Here is a 15,454-nt window from a genome sequence, read left to right as displayed (position 1 = left end):
ACTAGGATGCTTCATTGTACATGGAAGCTCTGATATAACTTCTGATCAAATATATGAATTCATTCAATCACGATGCTGACTGAGGATTATCGATGAACTCATACAACCTTGCTCGTCCACGAAATTTACACCAAGATTAGATCAAGCACTAGCAATGACAGCATTACGTAAATCTAGGGAAGGGATTTGGTGAATTGGTAATGAAAAGTTACTTTCTGATTTCTTTCCCTTTTTTTCTTTTCGTTTTTTATGGATAAATTTCTAACAAGTGTTACAAGTTGGAGCATGAATAAGTTGTCTGGTATGAGTGAGCATACGTAGGAGCACTATGAATGGTATATTCTAGCAACGTACCAAATGAGTATTTTGTGGTTTTGGCACAGTTGACAGAACACCCGTATATGAGAAGCGTACGTGTTTACAATCATAAGAGTGTCAGTGATCGAGTGCACTTCGAACTGTGAGTGGCGAATTTAGAACTGCGCCTCTGGATATAAGGTCGTGGTTTAAGAATAAAACAATGACAGTTATATCGTCGTGAAAATGGCGACGAACCTTCTTGTCAATCTTATAAAGGTCTGAATATCGCATTTCACGTTTTCTTGCCGCTTCTTGTAGGGCAGCCTTGATAAGTCTCTTGGCACTACCCTGCATTTATTCACACAATTTATAAGCACTGATGGAGAATGCCATGACAGTTTAAAATACAAAATCAACAACCAGCAGCCAATAAAATTATCCCCTCAATTTCTGCTTTTCTGAAAAATAAAATGCAAATCCATATTACAAAATTACATTTTTAGAACTTAATGCTACAGAACTACATTTACCCATCAGTACTGGCAAGACAGGTCTCGAGTTTCGCAACTCGTTGACAAAGCTAAAAAAAGCTAAAAGCATAGTTTGACCATGACAGTCAATTATTTTATTGGTACTCCTCTGATCAATAATCAATCCACTATTTTTCTGGATCATCAATCCTTTTAATGATCAAAAGTAATCCAACTTTTTTTTTCATATTTAACAGATCTTCTCAAGTTTCTACTTTGTTTTAATTTTCATTTTCCAAATCTGTAAGAGCATTAAAGGCAATAAAAAAATTATTAATCACAAAAATGGGTAATCCTGTCCTAATATGGTTTATTCCATACTCAAAAATGGCATCAACAGTAATCAATTAAGACTCCAGAATGCTAACATTTATGTTAACCAAGATTGGTTTACAGTGTGATTGTTTTAACCACAAGTATAACAATTATTCTTTTGGGTCCCACGACAGGGAAGAGAAAAAGTAAACAAAGAGGATAAGGAAAGAAAAAATATTTCAAAACTAGACAATAATTAGTTTATAGAATATATTATATTCGTGGAACAATTGAATATTGTACTGTAGAAAAAGGTTTAAATATTTCAAAATGGATTAATGCACTTTTTATCCATATTATATAATACAAAAAAAAAAATTATTTGATCGTCACCCTTAGTGGCCACACATCACAAAGCTCAAAAAATAGCAAAGGAGTACCGATTAAGTAATTAATTGTATTCGATTAAAATAACAAAAGATACAGTGACGGTGTATGTGTGCTCTATTTCCAGAGATTACTTTTAACAAGCGAATTATGTGTTTAACCAAGTTCAAAATACAACCCCGCATTCTGTAGTCGTATTAGATGACGGAAAGACGACATGAACCAAGTGATGTCTAGGACACAACTACGTACTACAAGAAAATCACAAGGCAAAAAAGAATCTTACCGCACGTGGACTGCTGTGAACAATATCCACTGCTTGATCATTACTCAGGTGCTCCCATAAACCATCCGACGCAAATATAAGGAAGGAATCATTTGGTTGGATTGGATGAGAAATAACAGTTGGATTAGCAGACAAGAAAGGCATGTTCATTGGTTCGGGGAGTCTGAATTTCGCATTAATGGGTTCCCGGTTAAACTGCGCATGTTTCATATATACGTCACCTATAGATCTAGAAACCTGCACCAAATAACATGGAAGTATGTATAGCCATTAATACAAGAGTGGAAAGTAACACTGAAAAATAAGTTAACGGTTGCAGTAGTTATCTGGAAAAACACAAACCATTAATATCACAAAATTGAATAAAGGAATGCAGCAGAATATTGAATTAAAAAAGCATATCTACAGTTTGTGAATACTGAATTCCTTTTTTATCATAGGATAACAATGCAAAAAGTTTCTTTTCACAGAAAGCTAAGTTAACCAACAAAAGAACTCAACATATACTATCTCCATTACTTTTTTAATGTCTTTTTAAGGATATACATTACCTAAGAAAAGCAATATAATACAAGTTTACATTTATTATTTCATGATCAATGAGTAAATTAATTTAAAAACAGGTGGCAAGGATATAGTTGACAAAAAAATAATTTGCGTTAACTTGAACTTTGAAAATAAAAAATAATAAGAACAAAAGTCTGTTAAAAAATTTACCCTTAAAAAGAAAGTGAGGGAGTATTCACAAATCAACAGCAAGTTGAGTACATGCGGAATTTCTTGAATAAAAAAGTATTGTAAAGTACCAAATTTTTTACATTAGTAAATAGTCAACTTAAAACACTCCTTCTCAGGCCCTGCACCCAACACTCATCTTTCTTTTTCATATATAATAATAATGATGATAATAATAATAATAATAATAATTTATTTTTAATGAAAATAATTTTCTCATACATTTCTTTAATTAGGGATAACCAACCCCTTCATGCAAAATATAGAGAGAACATTGTTTCCATAAAAAACCTCCGGCCTATTAGCCAAACTCCTTCCCTTTTCTGAAACACATGCTTTCTTATTCCTTGGTCCTCATACAATCTTTCCTTATTCTCAATCTGCCCACTAATTCTATTTTTTTGGGTTCCTTTGCAATCTTTTCCCCAGAAGACCCTGAAAGAATGATTAGAAAATAAACTATGCCTAACAATGCTACACTTGTATATGTCAAGGTTATCAAATCCATATTCAAATAATGAATTCCGAAACTATTTTTTAGGACCGTGCATCGTAATTTCGAATAGTACGACTTAGGTACAGTAAAAAAAATACTTTAAGTATATCATATAGATGATGTACCAAGATTATCAAATTCAGATTCGAATCACTAATCCCTCAGCTATCTTTTGAATCCTTAGTCATAATTTTGAGCAGTAAGATTCAGGTACAATAAAAGTAAACGATTTAAAGTCTAGAGGCAGAATAAAAATTAGCCAGAAATAGATAAAACAACATAAGAAAAAGTCATCCGAAAACCAAAAAAACTATTAGTAGTAGTTAAATTTGAGTACATAAGTGAGTGATAAATAAAGGTAGAATAATCAAATTATAGTAATCAATAGCAGAGAGCGTACGGAGTGCCCGCCTCTAAAACCGCTGTAGCAGGATACCAGTAGCAGAATGCCTGCTATTTTGATCCTATAGTAGATTTAAATTGCATTGTGTATTTAATATATGCTTAAAAATAAAGAAAAACGCCTAAAATTAAAATCATATTCTGATAACTTTCATGACCAAGTTGTCCAAAGCAGAAGCTGCAAAACAGCAAGAAAAGGTTAGGTTGGTAGCACCAACGGAAGTGTCACTAGAAACCTCATAGGGAAAAACTGCTGGAAATAGAGGCAGAATGCAGAAAGACGAGAGGGGAGTTCAGAGGCAGAATGTGAAATGTAAGGACTGATTTGCAAAAGAGGGGAGTGAAAATTGTGGGTTATAGGTTAACAGAGAAAGCTACCCTTATACTTTATTTGTTTCTGGGATTGTATTGTTACAGCCAAAGAAAAGGCGCAGATCATACCCGCAAATAATACATGTTTGTATTCGATGATTTGCTAAAAAAGACATTGAACACGAATTTGGGACAGTGGGTGTCGGTTTTTCACACCCGCGGTCGTGAAAAGCAACTAGCTGAAAGCCAGCTGGAGAAATGATTTACATTTTTATTCTTACTTTTATTTTTCTACCCCAAATGTTATCCACAGCAAGATGTGTTACTTTTTATAATGTAGGATAATAGATTATGAAACGTAACATAATTAATTATGTTATATAATATAATAAATAATAAAAACAATCATAAATGATAATAATGATACTAAAAATAATAATAATAATAAATCATAAATTAAAAATAATAATAAGAATAAGAATAACAATACAACAAAAAGAAATTAAGAATAATAAAATTGTAACTTAATATTTAATTAAAATAAATTTATAACAATAAAGATAATTCAGTCATTTTATAAATATATTATTTTATAATCTTGCTAAAAAAATTACTATCTCGCATTTTCACTTCATTTTTCCTTCATTTCACAATCTCTTTTCCTTAATTCAAAGATTCATTCTTTCCGCTCTCGTACCCTTCCTTTCTTTCCCTTTTCCCTCCTTCATTTCTATTCTTTAATCCCACCACAACCTTAACGAAAAGAAAAAAAATAGTCCCTTAGGTTAAATCAAGTTCATCGACCTTTGTAAAACTGCATGATCTGTCGCAATTATGGCCGCGAAACGCAGCTTGACAGCCTCGACCCCAAGGATGACGCGACAAAACATAAATTAAGCTACTTGCCTCAAATGTCTCATGGTTGGCAATAGACAAATAAAATATAAATAACATAGGCACCGTGAGCAGAATATATTTATGCATCTAGGTTAATTTGCAAACAAGTGTATCCTTAGTCATAAGAATAAAGCTCTATTTAGATAAACTTATCCATAAAAACTTGAAAAAGAAGAAAACAAAAAGGTACACTGAATTGAGTTTCTCATAAACCACAACAAACTTATGCGCCTCAGCTTCTGAATAAGATTAAATAGCTTCTGTAAATGTTAAGTGAACACGTTAATTTTAGCTTATGGGAGAAGCTCAATACATTTTTACATTCATATTTCCGATCTACGAATGCTTATAAAAAAGTTCATCCAAACAAGACCTATAAATAGGAACAACAAGATATGTTCTTCTTGGGTTTTTTTTTATATACTATTAATCTAACACATCAGAATTAGTTCTTGGTGCATGTTAGGCTCTGTAGTGAGTATAATTTCAATAAGCTGTCCCGTTGTTTTGTTTCTTATCAATCAAATTTTCATGTCATAGAAATCAATATTGCAAGCTCTCACTTTCTGAACTTTTAACAATGATATTAATGACACTAAACCTATAATGCACAGACATTTCAAGGATCCACATGTCAATCAGACTTCATAAAATACATGTACGCAGGGTATATATTGTTGTGTTTCTTAACATGTGGCAGTATCATAACCTGTGCACGTAATCAGAGAACCAAGTGAACAATTTTGCCTGATATATGTGACATACAGCACTAGCTAGGCCTCACCATTCAAAAGTTCACTTGTTATTGCATTTTTCCTACAGCCACTTGGATCTGAAATAGGTTACTCCATACTACTGAGTAATCCTGGGAGTAATCGCTCAACTTGGAGCTACTCCATTCATGATTCAACTAGTTTCAAGGCATTTGGTATAACTATGGAAGAAAAACTCTATGCTATTCTGGTACTCATCATGCTTGTATTGCATTTACTGTACTGATGATATCTTTAAAAACCCTTCTCAGACCTCACATTTCATATGGCAGGATTTCTTTACCGGCCTACTCTTGTTTAGCAATTGGAGCAGTTAGCATGCTGACAGATAATCAGATATGTAAAGAGTTTAGCAAGTTTTATTGTCTTGATCTCCTTCATTGTCTTTTATACGTTTCTGGCTTGTTTGTTGCTTGCTTTACGAGGATATTCTATTCAACTCTTTCCTTCATAACGTTTCTTTCTACCACAATCATCTTTTATAGGGGCAAAAAGGATATTTCCACTTTCAGATGGAACAAAAACAGTTTATCCTCGATGGGATTGTTTAATGAATTTGATTAGAATGCACTAACAGCGCTAAAGTTTTTTATACTGGATTAAATAGCTAGTATGGTAAGATTGTCAAATTTTGTAATACTCACTTTAAACGTCATTTCAAGAGTAGTTTCTGATTGATTGATTGATTGATAGTATAAAATTTTGAATGAAAATATATGAAAATTAAACTTTTGTTTAATAAAATGTTAAAACATTGTCACCTAGCTTCAGTAACTATACTTCCCAAGTCTGTCTCTGCTCCTATTTCAAGGAGATGTAAGCCACGATGTCTTCGCAAGTTAATATGATTAAACTTGGGTGAATGTGGGAATCACTATAAAAAAAAAGAATAATCTCATGATTCTTTTATGCATCAATTTCAAAGTTAATGGATCGGAATGAAAATTCTCCGTTTACATTAGGCAATTTGGAGGAATTTCTGGTAACAATGTTGTAGAAGATAAAGGATGGGAATAACAATAGATTGTACGAGGAATATGCCACAAATAAATATATATCTTATAATAATATAAGGTAAAGATAAATTAGAAAACACACGGTACACAAACAACTATACCCTGAGGCTCTGGCTTTACTTATTATTTTGAGTCCGTTAGCATATATTATTTTCATAAACTATGCATGTATTATTCTGTTAACATATATTATTCCTACCTCTTCTCTTTTGAGACCTAAGGAGAAAGGTTCAGTCATCAAAACCCAAAACTCTAACCAAATTCCTTCTTCAGGGAAGTTCAACCAGAAAACTCAATACAGAATTCCCACAACTAATATTTGGCATGTAGCATGATTTCCAGAAATTACCTGAATTATGCCCTTGACTCTCCACACTCCATGTCTCAGGACAACAATCTGGGGGTCATCCGGGTGCAATTCCTTAAGCTCCTGCCTAATAGCCTCAATATTCGCGTTGTGCTCGGTGGACAGCTGAATTGCAGCCATCCCACCAGTGTTGCCAACTCTCCTACCCAACACAGCACGGGAATCTCCAAGACTCGCCACAAACAGCGTCTGCCGACAAATAACTCCAACCAAACAACACGTTCCAGTGGTTGCAATTTGCGGCCGGGAGCTCCACAACTCTGAAACAAGCGCCGTGAATCCCTCCTCGGTCCGCTGGAACGCCTGTTGAATGACCTCAGAAGTCACAACACTATGTGACTCGGCCAATATCGCTGCAGCACAAACACCACTCCTAAGACAATAACAACATACAAATGGCTCCAAAAGATCTTAAACACACAACAATCATCAACTTTCCACATAGACACGTAACAATATTAAAAGAAAAAAGAAAAAGAGGCCGATAGAGACACATAGCTCCCACACAGATAAGAACCAGCACACACCTTTCAACTGTTCGTGACTCTTGTGAAGACTGAAAAGCACAACTACTTTTAAAAGCAAAGATAAATTCAAGAAAAGCGGAAATCACTAAAAAGAGTTAAAACTCACGATCGAGAATTGAAGTGAAACTATATAAGAAAAGAGCGACAGAGAGAGAGGAGGAGTGATTGAATCGCTAACCTTGGAGATTACGGAACAAGTTATCACAAACATAACGCGAACAATCGGGGCCGCCGTGGCCGTCGTAGACTCCGACGAAGGTGCCGAAGGGCCCGGACTCGATCTGGCTCTGGTCCTCGAGGACCTGGTTGGCCTGGACGACGGCCATGGAGAAATCGCCGGCAGCGAACCTTCCGATGTCGCGGAACCAGAGGAGGCCGTCCTTGCATTCTCTTCCGGCATTGGCGTCGTCACCGAGCCCGAACGGTTTCCAACAGCGCGCGATAAGACTCATCAATGCCTGGAGCATCCCACATCTCTCAGAAACCCTAACCCTAGGCCCCCAACACCCGAACCTTTCCCACCGGGGGCGCCGTGCTCCGAATCTGAAGAAGGAGAGAGGAAAAGAGAAGGGTGTGGAAGGGAAAAAAAGAAAGGGTGCGCAGGATAAACAGGGGCGCAGGTTAACGTGAAAGAAAGCGTGTGTTCGGTGGTAGAGGAACAGGAATGGGCTGGTTCCTTCTCTTGTTGGGTGAGGATGCTGTGGGGAAGCCCTTCTTGTTGCGTGCTTTTCTTTTCAATGTCTTTTTTATTTACATTTTCTTTTTCCACTTTCCTCTTCCATTTACAATAATTCTTTCATCATTTTTCTTTTCTTTTCTAACTTCTCTCCTTCATCATCTTCCACAGCTGACTTTATATGGTCATGTATTATTACCTCTGTACCAAAATTTATATTATTTTTATTATTAATTACAAAACAAAATATTACCATATGCAAATTTTACAGTGTAGTGGTTTATCATAAGTGCATTGCACTACCTCAATGTATTTTTACTTGTAATGTCAATGGCCTTTTTTCTTCCCATCATCTTTATTATTTCTTATCACTCAGGTCTCACAAGAACTATAATAATGAGGATACCATTTTCTACACCTCTTATCCTTGTTATCATTGTCACATAACTCACAATAAATGGTTGATGTAATCTCCTATTGAAATTAATTGCTATACTTCATCATGTCACTTTCCTTATCTATCCAAAAACAGAATGAGTATATTTACTTCTTACCTTTTAACCGTGGAAGAAAGTATAACAATTATTAAATTCGTTTTCTAGCATATTGAAGTTTATCCATTCAAAAGCTTGTGTTACTAGTCAAATGTTGTGTCAAATTAAAACAAAGAACGGATTTTCTTAGCTTTAAGAAATTATGTTCTTCTCTTAAGTATTATTGACCATGTTAAAAAAACTCACTTTACTATTAATGTTGACATGATAAATTTAATTAGATAATTGGTAAAACTCAAATGCCTAGTGTTCAATGACATCATTTATTTCGCAATTGTTCCAAGTCATTTATGCATAATTATTGAGTTTTTATACATGTATTGACTCTAAATTCCTCTTAATTTGTAGTGTGTATTATATTCATTTGTTTATCTCCCTCATCATTGTTAAAAATAGTTATTTGTTTATGTTTTATCTCTTTTAATTATTATATTAAAAATTATATTTTTTTATCAACAAATGTTAGTTGTTAGTATTTTGTTAATGAAGAAATTGAATTTATAACTTCTCTTCTTTGCTTCCAAACTTACCTAATTCAATCCTATAACTTTGAAGTGTTAGTTATAACTAAGAATCATTTGTCATTCTCATTCCTGTCCAAAAGGTTAGATAAATGATTTGATTTTGCGTACATCTTGCACTCATTTCTTTATTAGTTTCCAAAAAAATTTCCATTTCCCAGAATCCATGATAAGACTAGGCTTTGGAAAGCTGAAAAATGTTCATAGGTGAAATGTCAGGAGTATCACAATTCAAGAGACGCTCAGCGATAAGAACACTAGCAGCATCACTAGGATGGTAAGTATCCCAGAAAACATACTTGGAACGGTCCTCACAAACTTTTGAACTCCGATTGCAAGGAATCAAGCCTCCAAATCGACCAGCCACGTGACAGCATGCACTATCAGGGTTCTCAAAACCTGTTGCACGTTGAAATCACAATTTTTATTCCCAAAATGACTTCGTAGTTCTGGCTACTGAAACGAAAAAACAAAATGTCACAAACCATAGTCTTTATAGTTCATGAGGATATCTTCCATAATATGGTAAACATCTGCATAAACAAATAATGACCCTTCCAATTTTGTCCGAAGCTCTTCAACAAGGCTCTTCAATTGTGTGTTGAACAACTGGGCCAGCTCATTTGGGAAAGTGACACATTCATCTTCATCATAGAGGTTTAAATTTACATCCCTTATATATGGTATACACCCAATAGGCCCTACATTTGCCACAACAATTTTTCTAGCCCCTAGACTGAAAAGTCGCTGCAAAATTGCAATTGCATGTGATCAACTAACAAAATAAAAACATGATTGAAACAAAGCTTTCTTTTTTAGCAAAATTACAGTGAGTTGTAGTCTGAGTCTTGATATCAATGTGGCCACAAATGATTCTGGCGATACCAGTAATCTCTCCGGAATTGAGAATAAGGGTGTCAGATAGTTATCCAAGAAATCATTTGAGCCTAGTGCTACCGTAAAGAGGGCCTTCTTAAACAAATTCAGAGCCTCAGGGGCACCAATTAAAGAGATGATTTCTTCCCTGGTGTTTGCAAAATTGTCAATCTGTGCATCGAAGTTGATTCGACCACCCTGTTATTTAACATTAATTTTAATGACATTACAAAAAAAGTGTATTCTATTCTAATTTAGGACTATGACTTACAATAATTGCACATAAAACTTCACTATTTGAAGAAAAAACTTACAAAAATTTCGCCAGAGTTATTAAGAATTCCACCTGCACCAGAAGCATAATTAACACCCTTTAGCACTGTTGATCCAGTAGTAGAGGGAGCCAAGTAAGGAGGAGAAAAGTCAAGACCCAGTTTCTGATCTGGTGCCATACATCACACGTTGCTCAATGAGAAATAAATAATAATTGATACAAGCATTTGAACAAAGAAATAAAGAAATATAAAACCTAATGGGAATCCGAAACCCTCACTTATAACATCAACAACTGTTTTTCCATTGCTGAATCGACCCGTGGGCATTCCAAAATCGATCCCAAAGGGGTCATGGTTTGCTTTGGCCAGTGAAACAATATAGTTGTTGTTACCCACATCGACCAACGAATCCCCAAAAACAAAAGACGCTGGTACATCGTTTGAGAACCCAAACCGAAACAATAACGACAACATAAAAGCTCGAAACATAATTCCAAAAGTGACTCTTCCGATGAGAAAAATACCCATTAGAAAGGACATCAGAGGATACTATATATAATTGTATCAAATGTTGCAGCAGGGACTCTGTTTTGGTTTGGTTTTCTGGTTAAAGAGACAGACATGCAGTGAGTTTTATAATGTGACAAAGATTAAGGTGAAACACCCAAATAGTTTCCACTACTGTTACTCTTGTTGATGAACATTGTGGACCCACCAAGAAATTTCATAATATTGTGTGGAAAATGAGCTTGCTTTTTAGTAGGCTGGCAAAATCCAACTTTCTCTGTAAACATTGCTCTTCTTTTTCGTTTTGTAGCATTAAAATCGCTGCACTGCGTGAGAACGAAGGCATTGCCCGTGAAGGAAATTATTTAGTCATAGGTTGATAAGGAAATGCGTTGCAGTATTGAAATTATCATAATCTTCCTAATTTATTCTGAAGGGAAAGCATTTCACTAAATTTATAAATAGTTTATTTTTATAAAAAAAATGAAATTTTTTATGTTACAAAATATTTTTTGAATATTTATTACAATAAAAACAGAAGTTTTAAAATTTATTGGAGTACTTTGGCTACTTACAATTACAAAACTTTAAATTTTATTTAAAAAGTATTGACTTAATTATAATTTTTTTCTCTTTTATATTTATGTCTCTTATTTACTCCTTGTATTTTCAATTTGGTCTTCACGATATCAGTTTGACCAAGATTGGAACATCATTGGCTTGAATTCAATTAGAATTTAACAGCATACATAAGGTTCAGCTTAGCAACTTGCTTGATGTCACTCAGTACACTTTTTTCAATTATTTTCAGGTTTATTTTAAGTTGAAAAGTTGGTCGTAATTATTTTTTACTAACATCAGTTAAATTTATTTTCTTCTCGAAATAGAACAGTATTATTTATGAACAAGTAATGTTAATTATGATTCCTTTCATCTTTACTATCAAATAACGTTCTATTAATCACGAGCCAGAAACATTGAACATTTCCTAGCATCAGGGGTACCCTGCAGCAAAAACCAGTTTATCTGAGAGTATCTCAAAAACATCCTCAAACATTCACGTTAACAGAAAAATCAGATCAAACGTTGAATGAGTTGGCGAACATTCATTGGAAAAATGTCATTATGATCACCATCTAAGAGGCGCTTTGCGATGATAGCATTTGCAGCATCAGTGGGATGCCAAGGGTCCCAGAAAACATACTTGGATCTGTTCCTGCAAATGCTCGAAGTGGGACCACACGGAATCAAACCTCCAAAACGCCCTGCCATGGAACAACAAGATGTACATGCATTCTCAAAACCTGCCACATTAAAAACATAAGGGTCTAATTAGTTCAAAAATGTCACGCCAAGTTTAGCTTCCTGCACATTTTCTTTGTCACCTCTGAAACTCACCATATGCTGGGTAATTGTTGAGTATGTCTTCTAATATGTGGTACACATCTGCATAAACGAACATTGAACCCTTCAGATTTGAATTCAGCTCTGGAATAAGACCCTTCAACTGGATATTGAATAACTGTGCTAGCTGATTGGCAAAACTGACACACCCATCACCCGCAGCTGGGTTTTGTATCCCTCTGACTTGGTATACATCCAATAGGTCCTACATTTGTCACAACAATTTTTCTGGCGCCTAGATTGTATAGCCTCTGCACATATTATAGATAGGAAAGATTTTTAATATCCTATGAAATATTAAGAATTAAGGTCTTCTTATGAGGAACATTACAGTGAGCTGTTCTCTGAACTTTGACATTAAGGTGGTCACAAAGAGTTCTGGAGATGCCAAATTCATCTCGTCAATTAGAACTGCTGGTGCTAAATAGTTGTTGATGAAATCGTTGGAACCCATTGTTACTGAAAACATGGACCTATTCAATAGACCGAGAGTTGCAGGAACACCAATGCTAGAAATTATGTCTTGCCTGGTGTTGGCAAAGTTATCTAACTGTGCATCGAAGTTGATTCTGTCACCCTTCAAAATCGCAAACACAATGTTATTATTTCATTTAAGTTGGAGCTCAAACAGTAGCAGTTATTGTTGAAGCAGAAAACTCACAAAGAGTTTTCCAGTGAGATTGAGGATTCCACCTGCACCAGAAGCATAGTTGACACCTTTCATAATCACTGGTAATACTGCTGTTGGTGCTAAGTAAGGCGGGGTGAAATCAGCACCCATTTCTTGACCTGATGAATCATGATAAAGTTATGAGATGATAGATAAAAGTGACACATAATTGAAATAAGAAGAAAAAGAAAATCAGAAGTTAATCTTGCCAATGATGTCAACTATGGTTCTTCCATTTGTGAACCTCCCTGTTGGTTTTCCAAAGTCAATTCCAAAGGGAGGATAATTAGCTTTTGAGAGGGAAGCAATGTAATTGTTGTTCCCCACATCGACGAGAGAATCTCCGAAGACAAAAATTGCTGGTTGTTCATCTGAAGTCGTAATCCTAAACAAGGATAAGACTATAAAAACTTCAAACAAAATGGCAACAGCAGAGACTGGTCCATTCAACTTGATACCCATTATATAAAGTTTAGAAGCAGGTTTTCTTTGATAATGCTAATGGGGTTGATGGGGTCATGGTGATATATAAAGAAGTTCCATGAGGAAAGATAACTTTTGTAATATCTAGTATTAGTTTGTCCTTTTTCCCTGTATCAAGTTTTTTATTTGGTTTTCAAGTAAAAAGAAAGGAGGGATAATCTTTTATTTTAAAATTAAGATACTTATATAATCTTTACAACACTGGTGAAGGCGGATATGTTTCATTTATTTTACATGAAAAATTAATTTTTAAAACATATCTAAGATTATATTTTCCAAAACTGCTCACAATCTCTCCTATAAATAAAAAAATTATATATAGAAAGAGAGAGAGTCACGATGCTTCACAGACCTTCACCATCTTTTTCAGTAAAATGTCTATTTATTATCCTCTCAACTAATAACCTGAAGACACATTAATGCAATCTGTTCTCCATGAACTTCTTCAACTATATGCCACGGTGTCTGTGCAGCAAAACTAAATCCGTGCAAGATGAAGGCCGCAATCTTACATTTTAAAGGTAGACTTAGTATCTTGGGAACACAACTTAAAGAACGAGGAATAATTTCTTTTATTAATAAAATATACCTTACAAATATTATTCAATTTTGCATGAAACATGTCTTAACACTATTACACATAATAGATATACATTAAATTAATTTCATAACTAAACTATATCTCGAACACATATTAGATTGATTTTGAACAAACCAATTTAATGTCTTTACCTAAGAAAGAAAGAAAAAACATTTTCAAAAATGGTTTCTACATAATTGTTGCATCATTGATAGATATGTTATAATAATTCACGATGATTGAGATGATGTCGCGTCTACTTTGAAGAAGGTTGATGATGGCGTGACACTATTTTGTTGCTTTTTAACTTTAGGTTTATCGCTGGTTAGGTGGCGTTCGAATGGTAATGCAGTGACTTATTGCAGATCTGGTTTGCAAGCTGCATTTGAGGCTTCAGAAATTAATGAAAAAAGAGTTGAAAAAAAAAAACTAGTAATGCGAGTAACAAGAAAGAAGAAATTTCATGAAAAATGAAAAAAGATTTCGTATCTGATAAAAAAATGCTTATTAAATTAATTATTTTTTTAATCTATTTAATATTACATATATTAGATCGATTCACACTATAATCGATTTAATATAGTTTCCAACATTTAAAAATTATCATCCCATTTTGTATTATACTGATTTAATAGTCTTTACAACCAATTTAATAGTCTGTTTTAGTTATTTTGCAATATTGTAATACTATCAAATTTTATAATTTCATGGGCTCTGAATTTAACATAACTTGTCAACTTGTTATTTTCAATAAAAATAAATAAACAAGTTTATTAATGGATAAAATTTGTACCAGTTACTAACAATTCGTCTATAAAATATTTATTGATAAATTTTTTCAATAAATAAAAAAATTTGTTGAAATTAGTTACACTTAAAATTCCAGTGATTAATTGTCTATCGATAAACAAAAATAAATTATTAAAAAAAATTATTATTAAAAAATTTGACCACATCATCATTAAAGTTAAAGTAAAAATTTTAGCATTTATTTTATTAACAAAAATATTTATTAATACTAAAAAATTTAAATTTTCAATAGACTGATAAATATTTTTATTAGTAATTAAAATCTTAAAATTCGTCCATATGATCGAAATTCTACTTTATCAATGAAGTCTTTTTACTAATAAAAATTGTTGATAAATATTACTTTATTGATAAAAGAAATTCTCAATAAAATCTTATCTATAATATATATAATATTTTCCTGTGATATCTCTTTTTCAATTTCTTTACGAATACTGCCCAACATATGAAAGAATCACAAATTTGTTAAAAAATTTGTGTTTATCAAGTTTCTTTCTTTTCTTTTCTGCAAGTAGGTATCCAATTAGATATTTTCTCTCTCAGCAAAACCTTCTTTGTTATATTATACAATAAAGAAAAGCAAATTTCTATTAACAACTTTATCAATTGTGTTAGATTTTACTGACTCGTGAAAGAATCATGAATTAGGATGCATCCTATATAACTGTGTTCGTGACGAACATGCTCAATAGTAGCATGATATAAAATATATGCAGTATTAACGTAATTTCTATGAATATTTTAAATATTTAGTAATGTTAATGTGATGTTAAAATGTTGAATCAGTTTCTCTATTAACAACCTTAATTTGGTTT

General features: G+C 33.5%; 2 protein-coding genes and 1 pseudogene across 4 annotated transcripts; all 3 read right to left on the bottom strand.

Moving 5' to 3' along the window:
* Positions 1 to 194: 194 nt before the first annotated feature.
* Positions 195 to 8,103, bottom strand: LOC108343063 (probable protein phosphatase 2C 42). 2 transcript variants are annotated; one of them, XM_052879770.1, is made up of 5 exons: positions 7,462 to 8,103; positions 7,284 to 7,312; positions 6,739 to 7,129; positions 1,759 to 1,995; positions 195 to 648 (listed from the first exon to the last, which is right to left on the bottom strand). In XM_052879770.1, the coding sequence occupies exons 1-5, from the start codon at positions 7,681 to 7,683 to the stop codon at positions 436 to 438; spliced, it is 1,092 nt and encodes a 363-aa protein (XP_052735730.1). In that variant the 5' UTR covers positions 7,684 to 8,103; the 3' UTR covers positions 195 to 435. The 2 variants fall into 2 exon arrangements, with proteins under 2 accessions (XP_052735730.1, XP_017436595.1); XM_017581106.2 differs by lacking the exon at positions 7,284 to 7,312 and having other exon boundaries at positions 6,739 to 7,109.
* A 971-nt stretch (positions 8,104 to 9,074) lies between these two features.
* On the bottom strand, positions 9,075 to 10,965 carry LOC108342450 (GDSL esterase/lipase At4g16230). 2 transcript variants are annotated; one of them, XM_017580231.2, is made up of 6 exons: positions 10,464 to 10,965; positions 10,225 to 10,352; positions 9,863 to 10,108; positions 9,520 to 9,781; positions 9,334 to 9,433; positions 9,075 to 9,224 (listed from the first exon to the last, which is right to left on the bottom strand). In XM_017580231.2, the coding sequence occupies exons 1-6, from the start codon at positions 10,723 to 10,725 to the stop codon at positions 9,155 to 9,157; spliced, it is 1,068 nt and encodes a 355-aa protein (XP_017435720.2). In that variant the 5' UTR covers positions 10,726 to 10,965; the 3' UTR covers positions 9,075 to 9,154. The 2 variants fall into 2 exon arrangements, with proteins under 2 accessions (XP_017435720.2, XP_017435719.2); XM_017580230.2 differs by having other exon boundaries at positions 9,075 to 9,433; positions 10,464 to 10,964.
* A 684-nt stretch (positions 10,966 to 11,649) lies between these two features.
* On the bottom strand, positions 11,650 to 13,243 carry LOC108341577 (GDSL esterase/lipase At4g16230-like; annotated as a pseudogene).
* Between the last annotated feature and the right edge of the window lie 2,211 nt (positions 13,244 to 15,454).

Source organism: Vigna angularis, chromosome 6, assembly GCF_016808095.1.
Source record: "Vigna angularis cultivar LongXiaoDou No.4 chromosome 6, ASM1680809v1, whole genome shotgun sequence".
Taxonomy (NCBI): Eukaryota; Viridiplantae; Streptophyta; class Magnoliopsida; order Fabales; family Fabaceae; genus Vigna; species Vigna angularis.
The sequence above is the reverse complement of the archived record's forward strand: the minus strand, read 5'-3'. Positions and strand labels throughout refer to the sequence as shown.

Coding starts and splice junctions, on each gene's coding strand:
- LOC108343063 (XM_017581106.2), bottom strand. CDS start 7,750: ATGCTCCAGGCATTGATGAGTCTTATCGCGCGCTGTTGGAAACCGTTC. Junction 1,996..6,738: donor GAGTCAAGGGCATAATTCAG/GTAATTTCTGGA, acceptor TATTTGGTGCAG/GTTTCTAGATCTATAGGTGA. Junction 649..1,758: donor TTCACAGCAGTCCACGTGCG/GTAAGATTCTTT, acceptor GAATAAATGCAG/GGTAGTGCCAAGAGACTTAT.
- LOC108342450 (XM_017580230.2), bottom strand. CDS start 10,725: ATGTCCTTTCTAATGGGTATTTTTCTCATCGGAAGAGTCACTTTTGGA. Junction 10,109..10,224: donor ATAACTCTGGCGAAATTTTT/GTAAGTTTTTTC, acceptor GTTAAATAACAG/GGTGGTCGAATCAACTTCGA. Junction 9,434..9,519: donor CATGAACTATAAAGACTATG/GTTTGTGACATT, acceptor AACGTGCAACAG/GTTTTGAGAACCCTGATAGT.